This window comes from Panthera tigris, chromosome C2 (assembly GCF_018350195.1).
Source record: "Panthera tigris isolate Pti1 chromosome C2, P.tigris_Pti1_mat1.1, whole genome shotgun sequence".
Lineage (NCBI taxonomy): Eukaryota > Metazoa > Chordata > Mammalia > Carnivora > Felidae > Panthera > Panthera tigris.
The window spans coordinates 142,184,677-142,201,117 of record NC_056668.1 but is presented as its reverse complement, the minus strand read 5'-3'; the positions used below and the strand labels follow the sequence as shown (position 1 = coordinate 142,201,117).

General features: G+C 38.0%; 1 protein-coding gene and 1 pseudogene across 11 annotated transcripts in view; both read left to right on the top strand.

Moving 5' to 3' along the window:
• NEK10 (NIMA related kinase 10) overlaps positions 1-16,441 on the top strand; it is a 224,615-nt gene that overhangs the window by 79,693 nt on the left and 128,481 nt on the right. For 9 of the 11 annotated variants that reach the window (XR_006222036.1, XM_042998421.1, XM_042998420.1 and 6 more), the window contains one exon: positions 12,610-12,685. Coding sequence is in view for 10 of the 11 variants with exons in the window: in XM_042998421.1 (XP_042854355.1) it covers positions 12,610-12,685 (76 nt within the window). In the remaining variant the exon portion in view is untranslated. Of the gene's footprint in view, positions 1-12,609; positions 12,686-13,451; positions 13,695-16,441 lie in introns of those variants that run through there. The other 2 variants (XM_042998426.1, XM_042998425.1) reach the window with 2 other exon arrangements.
• On the top strand, positions 3,788-4,897 carry LOC102948974 (annotated as a pseudogene).

Here is a 16,441-nt window from a genome sequence, read left to right as displayed (position 1 = left end):
AGCATGGTGAGTAGGTGGGAGTGCCTATTTTTACAGAGACTAGTTCAACAGTACATGGTACTACACATCTGATCAGTCTGCCCAGCCTTGTAAGGGTACTGAAACCATTGGAGACTTTTGGACTCTATAGTCCTGTCATAAACTCTGTGTGTGTGTGTGTGTGTGTGTGTGTGTGTGTGTGTGTGTGAGAGAGAGAGAGAGAGAGAGAGAGAGAGAGAGCATGTGAGCAAAGGCCTGACTTCCTGTTTTTATCAGAATCTGACCCCTAGCATTCCTATTTAATATTAGAACTGTGTGTTTAAAGTTTCATTCATTATTCCAAGTAATCATAACCAGAACAAGCCCCACATTGAAAAATGATTTTAGAAGAGCTCATACTTAATAAGGACACTAGTTTCTCCAAGATTCTAGTCTACTGATAGATATCCTACAGTGTGAAATGATATGTGTGTGTGTACCAAAGAAATGGGGTTCCCTAGAATTCAGAAAGTACTTTTGTACCAGATATTGAATTTGTCATCCCAGAGCTCTTTGTTATAATACCTCCATCAATAAAAATCAATCAAATAATGATGCTGTTGAGAAAGAGAAACACTTTCACTCTGCCTCATCCAGGGAAGGGCCTGCACTGGGGGCAGAAGCTTTGGAAGAGTCGGTGGCCCAGTGGAAGAACTCAAAGAACTCACTGTACACCAGCATTAAACCTCCCCTTTTCCCTTGTTTAAGAAATTCTGTTTTAGACTTGATTAGAATTCCACTTGTTGAAGTAGAAATAATATTAATAACAGCTGAACTTCACTTGTAAGAAGGTCAAGGAGAGGTCTGGAGGGCAAGGATTAGAAATGTGAGTGGCCTTCAGAGGAGGAAGTGCCAACGAGACAGGGGTTTGTTGAACATCTTTCTGGGACCCTTCTTCTCATCCCCCCCAGAGCCCCGCACAGAGAGGATGTTACTGATGATCCCGTTGCTGTGGAAGTTAGAGGCTGGCCTTCATTTACTAGGTCGGGAAGAAAGAGTAGAGAGATAGATGAGAGGGGGTTGCGAGGGGGACATCTTTCTGGCCTATTATACAGTTATGCTCACGTATACGCCTCTGTCATTCCCTAGCACTACAGATATTTCAACTGATCATTTCCTAAAATTGTCACAGTCGTTCATGGTTTTTTATTGTACTCCGAGAAGATACTTTTATCATGGTAGAATTTTTAGCTGTGCTTTGAAGGAAAGGAGTAACCACCCACAGCTACATCTCTTAAGCTTTTACTGTGGGATGAAAGTTGTATGTTCATTACCTCTTCCAATATCTGAGACACATTCCCATATTCACAGATAATGGAAAGAGTTGGAGAGGATAGAAGACTTGCTCAATTCACCCAACTAATAGGTTGGCAGTGCCAGGGTTGAACCACGTCTGGCTCTAGTGTTCACCTCTTTGACAACTCGCTTTATAATATTCCCTTAGAAAGATCGTTTCAGGTAAAGAAAAAGGCATCCTTGAGTGCGTGGGGTGCTCATAATCGACTACTGTGTAAGGATGAATCCAATAGTTTTGTTGAGGTGAGCATTTTAAGTTGGGCAGTCCACCATCTGAACGTGGCCTGCAGGGTCTTGCATCATCTGGCCATATCCTTGATGGTCTACCCTCTAGCCAACCTGGCCTTTTTTCAGTTCTTCAGTGGACCATGCTCCCTTGATCACAGGACCTTCTCTCAGTTCCTTAATGGATCGTGTTTCCTTGATCACAGGACCTTTGCATATGCAGGTTCCTCTGCTATATGGCTTTCTCCACTTTCTCTTACCTAGTTAACTCCTGTCCTCTGTCTTCTATTCACTCAGTCACCATTTTGTCAGTTTTTCCTGATCACCTGTGTCTCCTATGTTACTCTCTCATAACATCATATATCTACCTGATTTTTAGTGACCTTGTCAGAATTATAAATTTATATATGTGATTCTTTGTTAATTGTGTATCTGTACCATGGGTCCCTATGGGCTGTCAACATACATAATTTCTGATCTGGATACTGTCTTATCTTTAGTACCTATCCCAGTACCTGACACGCAGTAGATAATTAGTGTGTATTTATGGACAAATATGTGAATCAGTGAATAAATGGACAGTCTTGAAGGCATAGAGCAGCTGGAAACTTTATAAACAATAACAAACAGGAGATGTTCTGGTACTTATATGGGGACTTGCTGTGATGAAGACGGGGGTTGGTAGATTGTTCCATTGTTAAATACTCTGTGGAATGGATTAGAAGGAAAAGTTTCCTGATGAGCTGCACCTAGGTTCTTGTAGGAAGAGGGAGGGCCTGGGCTCCTGGCACATTTAAACTGTGGTCGCAGACTCAAAAGAAAGGTTCAGATACAAGAGCTGAGGAGTCGATGAACATAGGGGCAAAAGAGACAAGGCAGAGCTTTCAGGCCAAGAAAATGGGGAAGATAAGATGCCATCTCTACTTGGGATATCCCAGATGACCGTGAACGATAAGCTCGGTCTGCGGTGCAAAGGGCCAGGTGCCACCTAGAGCTGGGGATGAAGTGGTGTGGCTGTGAATTTGGCTACTGCCGGCACGGGTGGTGGGGGGAGCCTGTGGAGGGGGATGGGAATGCCTTACATCTGTACTATTTTACAAAATACTTCTTACCTGTTGTCAGGTTGTTGGAGCAACCCCTTGCAAAGGGTAAGTTTCATAAGCTCTTTTTGAGAAAACCGAGTAGTTGAGTTATGGGTCCAATGTCACATAGATAGTAAACGACCGAGCAAGAATTGAGGGACTCAACCAGAGACCGCACACCTTTTCTCTCTGGAGGTTGACAGCAAGGCTGTAGTGCAAACAGGCTACAGTTTTAGCATTTTCTGTATCGTTCATTCTATCAAGGGAGAGATTGCTGTACCCCTTTCTGCGGTATAATGTGCTGCACGTAAGATGTTGCCATTTTGAATTTCTATGATAGCACATGAATGCTTTTATGACCGCAGTTTCTGAAATAAATCCTTTTCCTCTACTCCAAATATGACCACAAATGTAGGACAAGTAATAGAAACATTACTGCTACTACGAAAATTTTCCAAATGGCCAAACAATATTAGCTTTTGTTCTCTTCATGAATACTTGTCAACCATCTGTGTGTTTTCAGAGAGCCATCTGAGTTTCTGCCATTATCTACAATACATGGAGTGGGTAGAATCTTTGTGAATACCACTCCTTAGTTTTGGCCTTTCAAAATCAATGGCATTTTTATAAAAAGAAGATAATTTCTATGTAGCACTGGAACTAAAAGTCAAAGTATTATTTTAGATTGTAATTTCATAAAGTCTCTGTGTGCTAAAATTATAGCGAGCTCCTAAAAATATTGATATACTGTACTATTTCTACTAATTTTCTCCAGTACACAGTAGAGGAACAGGAAGATTACAGCAAGCCATCTAACTTGTGGATAGTCTTAGAACACTTCATAAAACTTAGCCCTCTACTATTTCTCATTCCTCCTACTGGACTGAGAGGATAGATACATATTTAGATAGGTATTTAGATAGATGGATGATAGGTAGATAGATAGATAGACAGACAGACAGACAGACAGACATGGATATACAGTTTACCTTTGAACACCATGGGTTTAAACTGTGTGGGTCCACTTATGGATTTTTTTAAAAATAAATAGAATAGGGTGTTGTAAATGTATATTTTTTCTTCCTTACTATGTTTTTAGTAACATTTTTTGGGGTCTACCTTTACTTTATTGTAAGAATATGGTATATAATACATATAATGTACATAGTGTGTGTTAGTTGGTGGTTTATGTTATAAGGCTTCTGGTCAACAGTTGGCTATTAGTAAGGTCTTGGAGAAGTCAAAAGTTATACATGGAATTTTTACTGTGCTGGGGGTCAGTACCCCATCCCTCGCATTGTTCAAGGCTCAACTGTATATCTATATATGTATCAAAAGATATGTATCTGTCAATATATGGTGATAAACCACACAAAGTATGGATCTTGTGTACTGGTTAGAAATGATAGACCCTAAATACGTAAGGGAATATGAAACACACAAAAATAGAAATGCTGACCCTGGTCTCCCTTATGGTCCCATTTCTGCTCTAACAAGATGAAAGAAAATATCATGAACCAGGAGAAACTCGCCAAACCGCAAGCGCGAGTGCACATTGGTGGGGAAGGAACTGCTCCCGGAAAGAAGAAGGTGGTTCATACAATGGCTACAGCAGCTGATAAAAAATTTCAGTTCTCCTTAAAGAAGTAAGGGGTAAACGGGGCACCTGGGTGGCTCAGTCGGTTGGTTGTCCGACTTCAGCTCAGGTCACGATCCCACGGTTTGTGAGTTCGAGCCCCGCGTTGGGCTCTGTGCTGACAGCTCGGGGCCTGGAGTCTGCTTCAGGTTCTGTGTCTCCCACTCTCTCTCTGCTCCTCCCCTGCTCACTCTCTGTCTCTGTCTCAAAAATAAATAAACACTAAAAAAAAAAAAAAAAAGAAAATAAAAAAGAAAAGAAGTTAGGGGTAAACAATATCTCTGGTATTGAAGAGGCGAACATATTCACAAACCAAGGAGCAGGGATCTGCTTTAACAAGCCTAAAGTTCAGGCATCCCTGGCAGTGAACACTTCACCGTTCACAGGCCGTGCTGAGACAAAGCAGCTGGCTGAAATACTGCCCAGCATCTCAAACAGACATGGTGCAGACAGTCTGACTAGTTAAGCAGACTGGCTAAAGCTCTGCCTACACGATCTGTGGATGGGAAAGCACCACTCACTGCTGGAGAGGTTGATGGTGATGAGGCTCCAGATCTTGTGGAGAAGTTAGATGAAGCTTCCAAGCAGGAAGCAAACTGAATGGAGTCAACTTCTGAAGAAGATACAACTTGAAGAAGTTATCAAGAGCTGCTATTTTGCATTGTGACTGCTTTTTTAAAATTTTGTCCAGGATCTGATAAAATCTAGATCTCTAATATTTTTAAGCCCAAGCCCCTTGGACACTGCCGCTCTTTTCAGTGTTTGCATATACACAATCCATTCTTTGCAGTTAAACTAAAGAAGCCTGGGAATAAGGTTTGAAGCAAGGTTAATAAAGTTCTTTGCCTAGGATGTGTTTTATTTTGTATTTCATTGACACTGATTTGTACACAGAAAGCAAAGTTGTTTACAGAAAGCTAATCATGGCATGTAATATGGCTGGTAATCTTTGATGAAATTTGATTAAAGATTTTATTTTACTTTTTAAATACTTAAAACAATTTTTTTTTTGTTTATTTTGAGAGAGAAAGAGAGAGAGAGAGAGCCAGCATGAGTAGGGGAGGGACAGAGCGAGAAGGAGAGAGAATCCCAAGCAGGCTCCACACTGTCAGCAGTGTGCCTGATGCTGAGCTTAGATTCATGAATCGTGAGATCATGACCTGAGCTGAAATCAAGAGTTGGATGCTTAACGAACTGAGCCACCCAGGCGTTCCAATTAAAGATTTTAAATGGCAGTATAATGTAAAGAATAATTTCAGATAATGAAATTCATTAATCAAATAAATGTAATAGACAAGTATTAAAGAAGGGGACATATTCACGGGTAGTATGGTCAAGAAAGACATTTCTGAAAACCCGGATAATATATGGTCTTATGTACCTGGTAGGAGTTTGGCTTTTATTCTTAGTATTTATCAGAATCCTTTGTAGAACTTTAACTTTGTGAGTAGTGGTATCTGCTCTTGGTTCTTCCAAGATCATTTCGGCTGTGGCATGGAGATTTGTGTTTTGGAAGAAGCCATGGAAGCAGGAATCTGTTCAGGAGGTATTGTTCGGGACCCTACGTGAGTGTTCATGGTGGTTTGGCCTAGAGTGGTAGCAGTTGTATTGATTTTTCGTTCCTGTGTAATAAATTGCTGCAACATTTAATGGCTTAAAGCAACAAACCTTTATTTTCTCACCATTTCTGAAAAACAGGAATCCAGGAGCAGCTTAGCTGGGTGGTTCCAGCTCAGGGGCTCTCATGAGATTCCAGTAGAGCTGTCAGCCCTGGCTGCATCTGAAGCCTTGACTCAGAGCCAAAAAGGCTCATTCACTTGCCTGGCAAGTGGGCTGGAACTGGGCCTCTCACCCTCCAGGCTGCTCTTCTGTAGCTGGGCCTTTTCTGCAGACTAGCCTGGACTGTTTTACGTGGCTTAGGCACAAATTTCATAACTACAAACTCAAAACCGTAATATATAAAAGAAAAAAAAATTAATTGAATTTTATCAAAGTTTAAAACTTCTGTTGTATCAAAGATATTATTAAGAGAATGAAGACAAGCTTCAGACTGGGAGAAAATATTTACAAATCAGATACCTGATGTGTGTAAGTACCTGATGGAGAATTTGTATCCAAACTCAATCATAAGAAAACAAACAACCCAGTCAAAAAACGGGCCAATTTCTGAACATTACTTCACTAAAGATACACAGATGGCAAATAAGTACATGAAATATGTTAAGCACTGTTAGTTATTAGGGAAGTGGAAATTAAAGCTATACTTAGCTATCACTACACACTTACTAGAGTGCTATTAAAAACAAAAAACCAAGGGGCCCCTGGGTGGCTCAGTTGGTAGAACAAGCAACTTTTGGTTTGGTTTGAAGTAGGCTTCACCCAGCGGCCCCTGGGCATGCAACTCTTGATCTCAGGGTCATTCGTTCAAGTCCCATGTTGGACCTAGAGCTTACTTAAAAATATATACACGTAAAAAAAAAGTAAATAAATAAACAAACACATAAATAAAGAAATAAACAAACCTGACAACACAAATGCCGGTGAAGATGTAGAAGCAACTAGAATTCATACGTTTGTGGTGAGAAAACATTGGAAAATATTTTGGTTTGATGGTTTTTAAAAAACGTAACATTTTTATTGTATCACCCACTAATCTCACTCCAAGGAATTAAAGAGAAATTAAAAATTCTGTTTGCAAAAATTTGCATGCAAATATCGTACTTACTTGTACCTCTAGTATACTCTTGAATAAGAATGGTGAGAGCAGACATTCTTGCCTTAGTTTCTTTTCTTTTCTTTTTTTTTTTCTGTTTTCTTTCTTGTACCTTGAGTTAATACTACCTTGTCTTAATTACAATTCCTTCAAATAATTTTTAATATCTTGTAGGAAACTGTGTTGTCTTCTAATCAAAATCCATGGCTCCTTTTGGTCTTTTCTATTTTTATTAAGTACACTAATTTTACACTTAATTTGTGAAATCCTTTACAAAATATTTGGAGGCATTTCACTGGAATTGCATATATTAGTTTAAGAAGAATGGCATCGCTATAACATTGAGAATTCCAATTCTTGAACTTGGAGTTTCCATTAATTTTAGCCTTCATTAATGACTCTGTAACAAAATTTTATAATTTTCCCTGCATAGATTTTTCACATCTTTTGTCATATTATTCTTAGATATTTGTGTCTCTGTCACTGTACTAGTATGTTTCCCCCTCCTCTTCTCCCCCTCCTCGTTTTTCTTCTTTTTCATCTCCGTCTCTGTCTTCTTCTTCTTTGTCTTCATCTTCAGAAGGAAACAGAAAACAGAAATGTTTTTGCTTTATTTTAAAAATTGAGTTATCAAGGGCACATTAAAAAGTGCTGTTGTGACACTCTCTCCAACATCTACGTCAACATATTAATAAGATTGCCACATCTTTTTTATTTAAATTTTTTAATGTTTATTTCTGAGAGAGAGAGAGAGAGAGCGTGCGCGAGCATGAGCGGGAGAGGGGCAGAGAGGGAGACACAGAATCTGAAGCAGGCTCCAGGCTCCCAGCTGTCAGCACAGAGCCCGACACAGGACTCGAACCCACAAACTGTGAGATCATGGCCTGAGCTGAAGTCGGACACTTACCTGACTGAGCTACCCAGGTGCCCCAAGATTGCCACATCTTTTATTTGTTTGTTTTTTTAATAGATATAATTGACATACACCATGATATTACTTTCAGGTGTACAACATAATAACCTGGTGCTTGTATGTATTGTAAAATGATCACCGCAACAAATCTTGTTGACATCCAGCCTTGTTTTTGAACTTAAAGGAAAAATATTTAATCTTTTAGCATTAAGTAGAAAGTTAGCTGTACTTTTTTGTAGATGCCCTTTATCAGGTTAAGGAAATGAACGTCTATTTATACTTTGTTGAAAACAATAGATGTTGGATTTTATCAAATCCTTTTTTTTTTAATTTTTTTAATGTTTATTTACTTTTGAGATAGAGAGAGATAGAGCATGAACAGAGGAGGGTCAAAGAGAGAGAGGGAGACACAGAATCTGAAACAGGCTCCAAGCCCCGAGCTGTCAGCACAGAGCCAGGCGGGGCTCGAACTCAAGGATCACGAGATCATGACCTGAGCCGAAGTCGGACGCTCAACCGACTGAGCCACCCAGGCACCCCTATCAAATCCTTTTCATACATATGGTCATATGATTTTCCTTCTTTATTGTATTGATTTGGTGAACTGTACTGATTGATTTTTAAATGTTGAATCAGGCATGTATTTCTGGCATAATGGTCCCTATGTATTTATTCTTTTTATCTATGTCTAGATTTTATTTGCCTATATTTTGTTGATTTTTTTGTGTCTATTTTCATGGGGAATAGCATTCTGCATTTTTCTTTTCTTGTAATGTCTTTGGCTTTGGTTTCTGAGTAATGTTGGCTTTATAAAATGAGTTGGGAAGTGTTCTTTCCTCTTGTATTTTCTAGTTGAGTTTGTGCAGAATTGATATTTATTTCTTAAATGTTTGAAATGATCTGGGCCTAATTTTTCTTTGTTGGCAGTATAATGTTTTGATAAGGATTTTATGATTTTGATAAGCCTGATTCACATGTGACTGTTAATTTCTCCCGGTGAGACCATAAGCAAGTTACTTAATCTCTGAGTAAACTGAACCTCAGTTTCCTAATTTATAAATTAGTGGCTATGAAGATTGAATCATGATATGTATCAGTTGTTCAATCCTTTATTATCCTATACTTACATATGTTAATTTATCCAGATTTTACTATTGTACTATACTACTTACTACTATTTATGCTATTTTTTTCAAATTTTTATTTAAATTCTAGTTAGCGTATAGTGTAATATTGGTTTCAGGAGTAGAATTTAATGATTCATCACTTACATATAATACCCAGTGCTCATCATAATAAGTGCCCTCCTTAATACCCATCATTCATTTAGCCCAACCCTCACCCATCTCTCTCCATCAGCACTCAGTTTGTTCTCTATCATTCAGAGTCTCTTATGGTTTGCTTTCCTCTCTTTTCTTTTCCCCTTCCCATATGTTCATCTGTTTTGTTTCTTAAATTCTACATATGAGGAAAATCACATGGTGTTTGTCTTTCTCTGACTGATTAATTTCACTTAGCACAATATATTCTAGCTCCATCCATGTCATTGGAAATGGCAAGATTTCATTCTTTTTGATGTCTGAGTAGTAGTATATTGTATATATATACATCTTCTTTATTCATTCATCAGTCGATGGACACTGGATTCTTTCCATAGTTTGGCTATTGTTGATAATACTGCTATAAACATCAGGCAGCATGTACCCCTTTGAAACTGTATTTTTTTAATCCTTTGGGTAAATACTAGTAGTGCAGTTGCTGGGTCGTAGGGTAGATCTATTTTTAACTTTTTGAGGAACTCCATACTATTTCCCAGAGTGGTTGCACCAGTTTGCATTCCCACCAACAGTATAAGAGGGTTCCCCCTTTCTCTGCATCCTCACCAATATCTGTTGTTTCCTGTGTTGTTAATTTTAGCCATTCTGATAGATGTGAGGTGATATCTCATTGTGGTTTTGATTTGTGTTTCCCTGATGATGAGTGATGTTGAGCATCTTTTCATGTGTCTGTTAGCCATCTGCATGTCTTCTTTGGAAAAATGTCTATTCATGTCCTCTGCCCATTTCTTAACTGGATTATTTGTTTTTTGGGTGTTGAGTTTGATAGGTTCATTACAGATTTTGGATACTAACCCTTTATCCAATATATAATTCTTCTCCCATTCCGTAGGCTACCTTTTAGTTTTGCTGGTTGTTTCCTTCACTGTGTAGAAGCTTTTTATCTTGATGAGATCCCAATAGTTCATGTTTGCTTTTGTTTCCTTTGCCTCTAGCTATGTGTCTAGTAAGAAGCTGCTGCTGCTGAGGTCAAAGAAGTTGCTGCCTGTGTTCTCCTTTAGGATTTTGATGGTTTCCTGGCTCACATTTAGGTCTTTCATCCATTTTGAGTTTACTTTTGTGTATGGTATTAGAAAGTGGTCCAGTTTCATTCTTCTGCAGGTTGCCGTCCAGTTTTGCCAACACCATTTTTTGAAGAGACTGTCTTTTTTCCATTGGATATTCTTTCCTGCCAAAGAATTAGTTGTCAAAGATTAGTTGGCCATACATTTGTGGATTCATTTTTGGGTTTTCTATTCTGTTCCACTGATCTATGTGTCTGTTTTTATGCCAGTACCATACGGTCTTGATGACTACAGCTTTGTAATATAGCTTGAGGTCTGGAATCATGATGCCTTCTGCTTTTCTTTTCTTTTTCAGGATTGCTTTGGTTATTCAGGGCCTTTAGGGGTTACATACAAATTTTAGGATTATTTGTTCTAGCTTTGTGGAAAATGCTGGTGTATTTTGATAGGGATTGCATTAAATGTGTAGATTACTTTGGGTAGTATAGACATTTCAATAATGTTCTTCCATGGAATTTTTTCCCATTTCTCTGTGTCCCCTTCAATTTCTTTCATAAGTATTCTATAGTTTTCATTACCATCCAGATCTTTTACCCCTTTGGTTAGGTTCATTCCTAGGTACCATATTGGTTTTGATGCAATTGTAAATGGGATTGATTTCTTGATTTATTTTTTTGCTGCTTCATTGTTGGTATATAGAATTGCAACAGATTTCTGTACATTGATTTTATATCCTATGACTTTGCTGAATTTATGTATTAGTTCTAGCAAAATTTTTGGTGGAGTCTTTCAGTTTTTCTACATAGAATGTCATGTCATCTGCAAATAGTGAGTTTGACTTCTTCCTTGTTTATTCGGGTGTTTATGCTATTATAATCCTTATTTTACAGGTAAGCAAGCTACCACAGAGGGAGATTCAGTAACTTGATCAGGGTTACTCTGGTAGCACATAATAGAGCCAGGATTTGAATTGAGACTGTCCGGTTCCTGGGTTACTGCTTTTAAGTGCTAAGCTGCACTAACTATAAAAATACCTATCTTTCAGGATTACTATTAGTGTTAAATTAGACAATTCATGTAAGCAGCAAAATTTGTGTTATTTCAAAGTTGTAGTTTAGTAAATGGACATTGTTATTAATAATGTCAATTATTGTTAGTTTGAAGTCTAACTACTTTGGGATATTTTCAACCCGAAAGACCTATTGGTATAGATACATTATCAAACACTCTCATTCAAGTTCACTGCAGTGAAATTCCATCAGCATTGGGTGCACTGTACAAAGTGGTATTGTGAACATCAAATCTTATTAGGCATAGCAACTTGAATTCTTGCCCTGGTTCAGCACTTTTTTGTGTAATCCTGGTAAATAAGTCTCTCGGAAAGTTAGTAAGTCTGTATAGTGAGGCTATGAAGAATATCTCTTTGTATCTCTGTGACCTAAGTTGTTGAGTGGTTTAAAAAAGTATCTAAAGGTGCATTGGAAAGTACAGCTAGTGCTAATATGAAATATAAATATTTGGTGTTCTAAGTTAAAAATCAAAAAAATCAAAGTCCTTTGTTGATATATACATATATTGAGGTGATTCTTAATATCATTATTTACTATGGCTTAATACAGTTTGTTGCCATTTAGTATCAGATTTTTCAGATCTTCATGGTGGTTATTCAAGCTTATATTATTTTTTATTTTAGCTTCCTTCCTTCCTTCCTTCCTTCCTTCCTTCCTCTCTCTCTCTCTCTCTCTTTCTTTCTTTCTTCCAGATGAGGTGATGCCTGGCATATGCCAAAATATTAGATTCACTTTGTTTATTTGAAAATTACAAAGATAACCTAAAAGGTGGCATCATCAGCTCAATAAGTACTTTGCCCTATTTTTTAGTCAGCAAGACTTATTTTAGTGTTTTAGTGATATATCTCATTATTTCAAAGTATGTAATGCAATGGGGTGCCTGGGTGGTTCAGCTGGTTAAGCCTCTGACTCTTGGTCTCGGCTCAGGTCGTGATCTTGTGGTTTGTGAATTTGAGCCCTGCATTGGAGTCCACACTGTCAGATTGGATCCTGTTTGGGATTCTCTCTCTCCCCCTTTCTCTGGCCTCCCCACGTGTACTTTTTCTCTCTCTCAAAATAAATCAATAAACTTTAAAAAATTAAAAAGAAAACAAAATATATAGTGCAATGACCTATTGTATGTATGTTATTAATTAAGGCTGAGAGTGGTGTGGAAGATTGACACATGGGGCATTTTGACAGAAAGTTATAAAAAAGCTTTCTGTTGTGAACTTTAATAGTTATTGTGCAGAATGCCAAAAGCTAAGGAACCATGATAATGTAGGGAAAGTATAATAACATTGCTTTTTTTTTTTTTTTTTTTTTTGAATTATAGCTGACTTTGGGCTGGCAAAGCAAAAACAAGAAAACAGTAAACTAACATCTGTTGTTGGAACAATCCTGTATTCCTGGTAAGGACAATTATTTTATGGTTCTCAAACATCATACTTAACTGATTTAGGCTTTAGTTTCATGTCTTGGCTTGCAAAGGAAAGATGCCTTTAGAAAAAGAAGCTTATTTAATGTTCAGCTCAATTACCCAGATAATACACATGCACACAATTATACATCATTATGTACATTTGAAACAACAACAAAAAATTATCTTTCCTCTAAGGTGACTCTGCCCCTCACGGGGACTGCTTTTATTATTTGTAAATCCAAATGATTCTTGGCATATAGTGGGTGTGCAATTTTTGTTTATGAATCTGTGAATGACCTAGTAGACTTGCTACTCATCATGACACTTGGAATATTGTATTGCACTTACTTGAAAAATGACTGTTTTTTTCTCTTTGCCTGTAAACATCCAAGGGCAGGAGAAAGGTTTTTTGTGTCCTAATACATATCCCAGCATCTAGCTAATAATGGGTGCTGAATAAAGTTTATTATGTGAATGAATAAATGATGACATATATATATATACTTAGACATATGTTTATAAAGCTGTTTGCTTCTTGGGGAAATGAATGTTTATATTTTGATGAATTAAGACCCTTGTAACTTATTTAATGTGCTTCGAGGGTTCCTTTACCATCCTTTAATTATTAGGAAGTAAGAATTTTCTTTTGTTGATCACATATCATTTGTTCATGAATCTTTTGAAGTTAATAAACAGAAAAAGTAGTCCGTAGACCTAACAGATTCAGGGAAATAGTCTTAAATCTTATTCAACAGGTCAAGCAATCAAGACACTTCCATCTTCTTTTTTTAATCTAGTCTGTTGTTGTGCAATTGATTCCTGGGGATAGAATTCAGAATAAATCTTCTCAAGGGAGGGTGGAAATTCTCCGTAAGTAACAGTCTCATTTGAAAAAGTCCTTTCCTACAGAAATGTTCAGAAGAGTGTGAGCGTTCTGGCCAGGGTTCTGACACTGCTGGCCACCATTCTCTCAAGTTGTAATTGTTCCAAAGTTAAGACGTCTCTTAATAAATTGCTTGACATGTGCAGTTCCTTTTGAATTTTCCATATCCTCATTTTCTGAATTTGTGAATTGGACAGAAATAAAGCAGATATATTTTATGGTCCCTGCTCTGAGTCTCATACCTCCCTGCCTTTTAAAGAATTGTCTCTTTAGCCATCCCCAGAGTGTTTCCCTCCAAATTCTGTAATCTTTGTGCAATCCTGAGCTTCTCTGAGCCTATTAACGTGGACGGGGGATGTCTGTCCCTGCCCTGCAGGGTCCTGAGAGTTCCACGAGTCTGCTGTGCCCCTGGTGTTTGCCCTTTCCTTTTGCCTTTGCTTCCTCAGATATTACCTTATTTAATGGAAGAAAGTTCTCTTTATCAACTCTGGTAGGAGGTGCCTCAGAGCATTCTTTATGCTGTATGTCAGCTGCTAGATAAATGGTTTGTGCACACTGGACTGATTGTGCTGGAACACAAGGTCAATAAAAGCCCCTTTCCTTCCTCTGATTTGATTCATTATGAGGCAGGGTCATTGTTATCCTTCTCGTGGAAAATAATCCCCAAATATGGTCTTTGGTTCCGATATGTATCTGTATGTCTTACTTCGGTTCCAGAGTCCAAGACTGCACCCTATCTTCAATTGCATTTTCAGAGCAGATGTTAGAGTTTGAAGCTCTGAGAAACATTTTAGGCTCGTTCTTCATGCAACACTTGTTTGGGGCTTCTGGGTGATAAGCAAGTGTGAGCTAGTGTAAACAGAAAACTTTGACTGCCCTTGGAATGGGAATTCTTTGAGACTTTATTGCTTAGCCTAATTTCAGTCACATTATAACATTAGATAACTTAAGACAAAGCTGGGGACCTTTCCATTGGATGGATCAAAGTAAACCTGTATGTAAACCTGAGCAAGCAGAGACAAAGTAAAGCACACCCAACTGTTGACTGCACCTCTTTCATTCGTAAAAATGCTGTCATGTACCCAGAACTCTGAAACTCTTAAACGGCTTAAAACACTTCAGGAGCTTCCAGTTGCCCATAATTTAAAGGCCAAGTCCTCAGTATGACTACAAGCCCACGACCCTGCACACTGTAGCCTCTGCCAAGTCATCAGCTTTACTTTAGCCTGGACCTCCCTCGCTGGATCTCTAGCTGTTGCCTATGTGTTCCCACTGACCACAGGGCTTTAGCAGATGCTGCTCCCGCTGCCTGGAATACTCTTTTTCCCACTGGCCATCTGGTTAATTCTTTCTCATCCTCCACGACTCAGCTGGAATGTAGTCTCCTTAGGTAACCTAACCACCCTCACCCCCCGACCCCAGCCAGAGCAGGTTTCCCCTGGTCTACATACTCCATGCACTTTGCCTTCATATGGTTGAACTTTTCGTTTATTTTGTGATAGACCCGGGTGATTTTGTTCACCGCTATCCCCAGCACTGAGCCCAGAGTCTGGTATTTTATAGGCTCACAAGAAGTATTTACTGTATGAATGATCTAGTATTTGCATAGTTATGAACAGTACTTGAAACAAAAAGAAAACTGCTCCTTTCCACTTTACCAAAATTTTAATCTTCTATCACTCTCCCACTTTGCTGTTCCTTCAGATCTTCAAAATGCTCCTACACGGTTTCTGTTTCTCCAGGTAGCTACAGAGCTTACTTCCTTACTTCTGGTATCTGCTTAAATGTTGCTTCTGTAGAGAGGTTTTCCTGATCACCAATCCCAAACGGCAGCCTCCTTCAGACTCTGAAGGAGTCCCTTTATTTTGCTTTATATTTTCACAGCACCTGCTTCTATCTGACATTATGTTATTAGTTTAATTAGTTTAATTTTAATTGTTATTATTATTTTAATCAGTCTCTCCCACTACATGAAATCCATGACAGTAGGGCTGTTGTCTCTTTTGTTCACTGTTGTTTCCTTGGGGCCTGGGGGAGTAGACTGATAGAATCCTAATAAATATTTTGAATTATTAAAATGAAAATAAGTCATCCTGTTTTGGGTTTGTCTGAAAATGTCTTTTTTAAAACTTTATTAAGTAATTGGGAAAAATTGACCAATAGAGTTGTATATATTTAAAGCATACAGCACAGTGACTGGCTTTACGTATATGTTGTGGGATGATTATTAAGATCAGGATCATTAACACATCCATCTAATAGTTAAACTGTGTTTCTGTTGTGTTCTCGTTAGAATGCTCAAGGTCTACTCTTAGCAACTTTCAAGCAAACAATACCATCTTATTAATCACAGGCACCATGTGGTACTTTATATCCTCAGAACTCATTCTTCTTAGAACTGAAAGTTTGTACCCTTTGACATGCATCTCCCCATCTCGCCCTCCCCCCGGCCCTGGGCAGTCACCATTCTACTCTCAGCTTTTTTTTTTTTTTGGTCCTTGTCTGTCTGGTTTTACTTAGCATAATATCCTCTTTGTTCATTCAGGTTGTTGCAAATGGCAGGATTTCCTTCCTTTTAATGGCTGAATAATATTCCATTTTATAAATATATATATATATATATATATATATATATACATATATATATATATATATACACATATATCCCGCATTCTGTATTTTAATATGGTTAAAAATCCATGTGCATTTTTATTAGGGTCTAAAGCACTAACACATCTTTGAATTTTTCTGACTTTTGCCTTCGTGAAGGCTAAAGGGAACATTTTTATTTTATTATTATTTTTTAATATATGAAATTTATTGTCAAATTGGTTTCCATACAACACCCAGTGCTCATCCCAA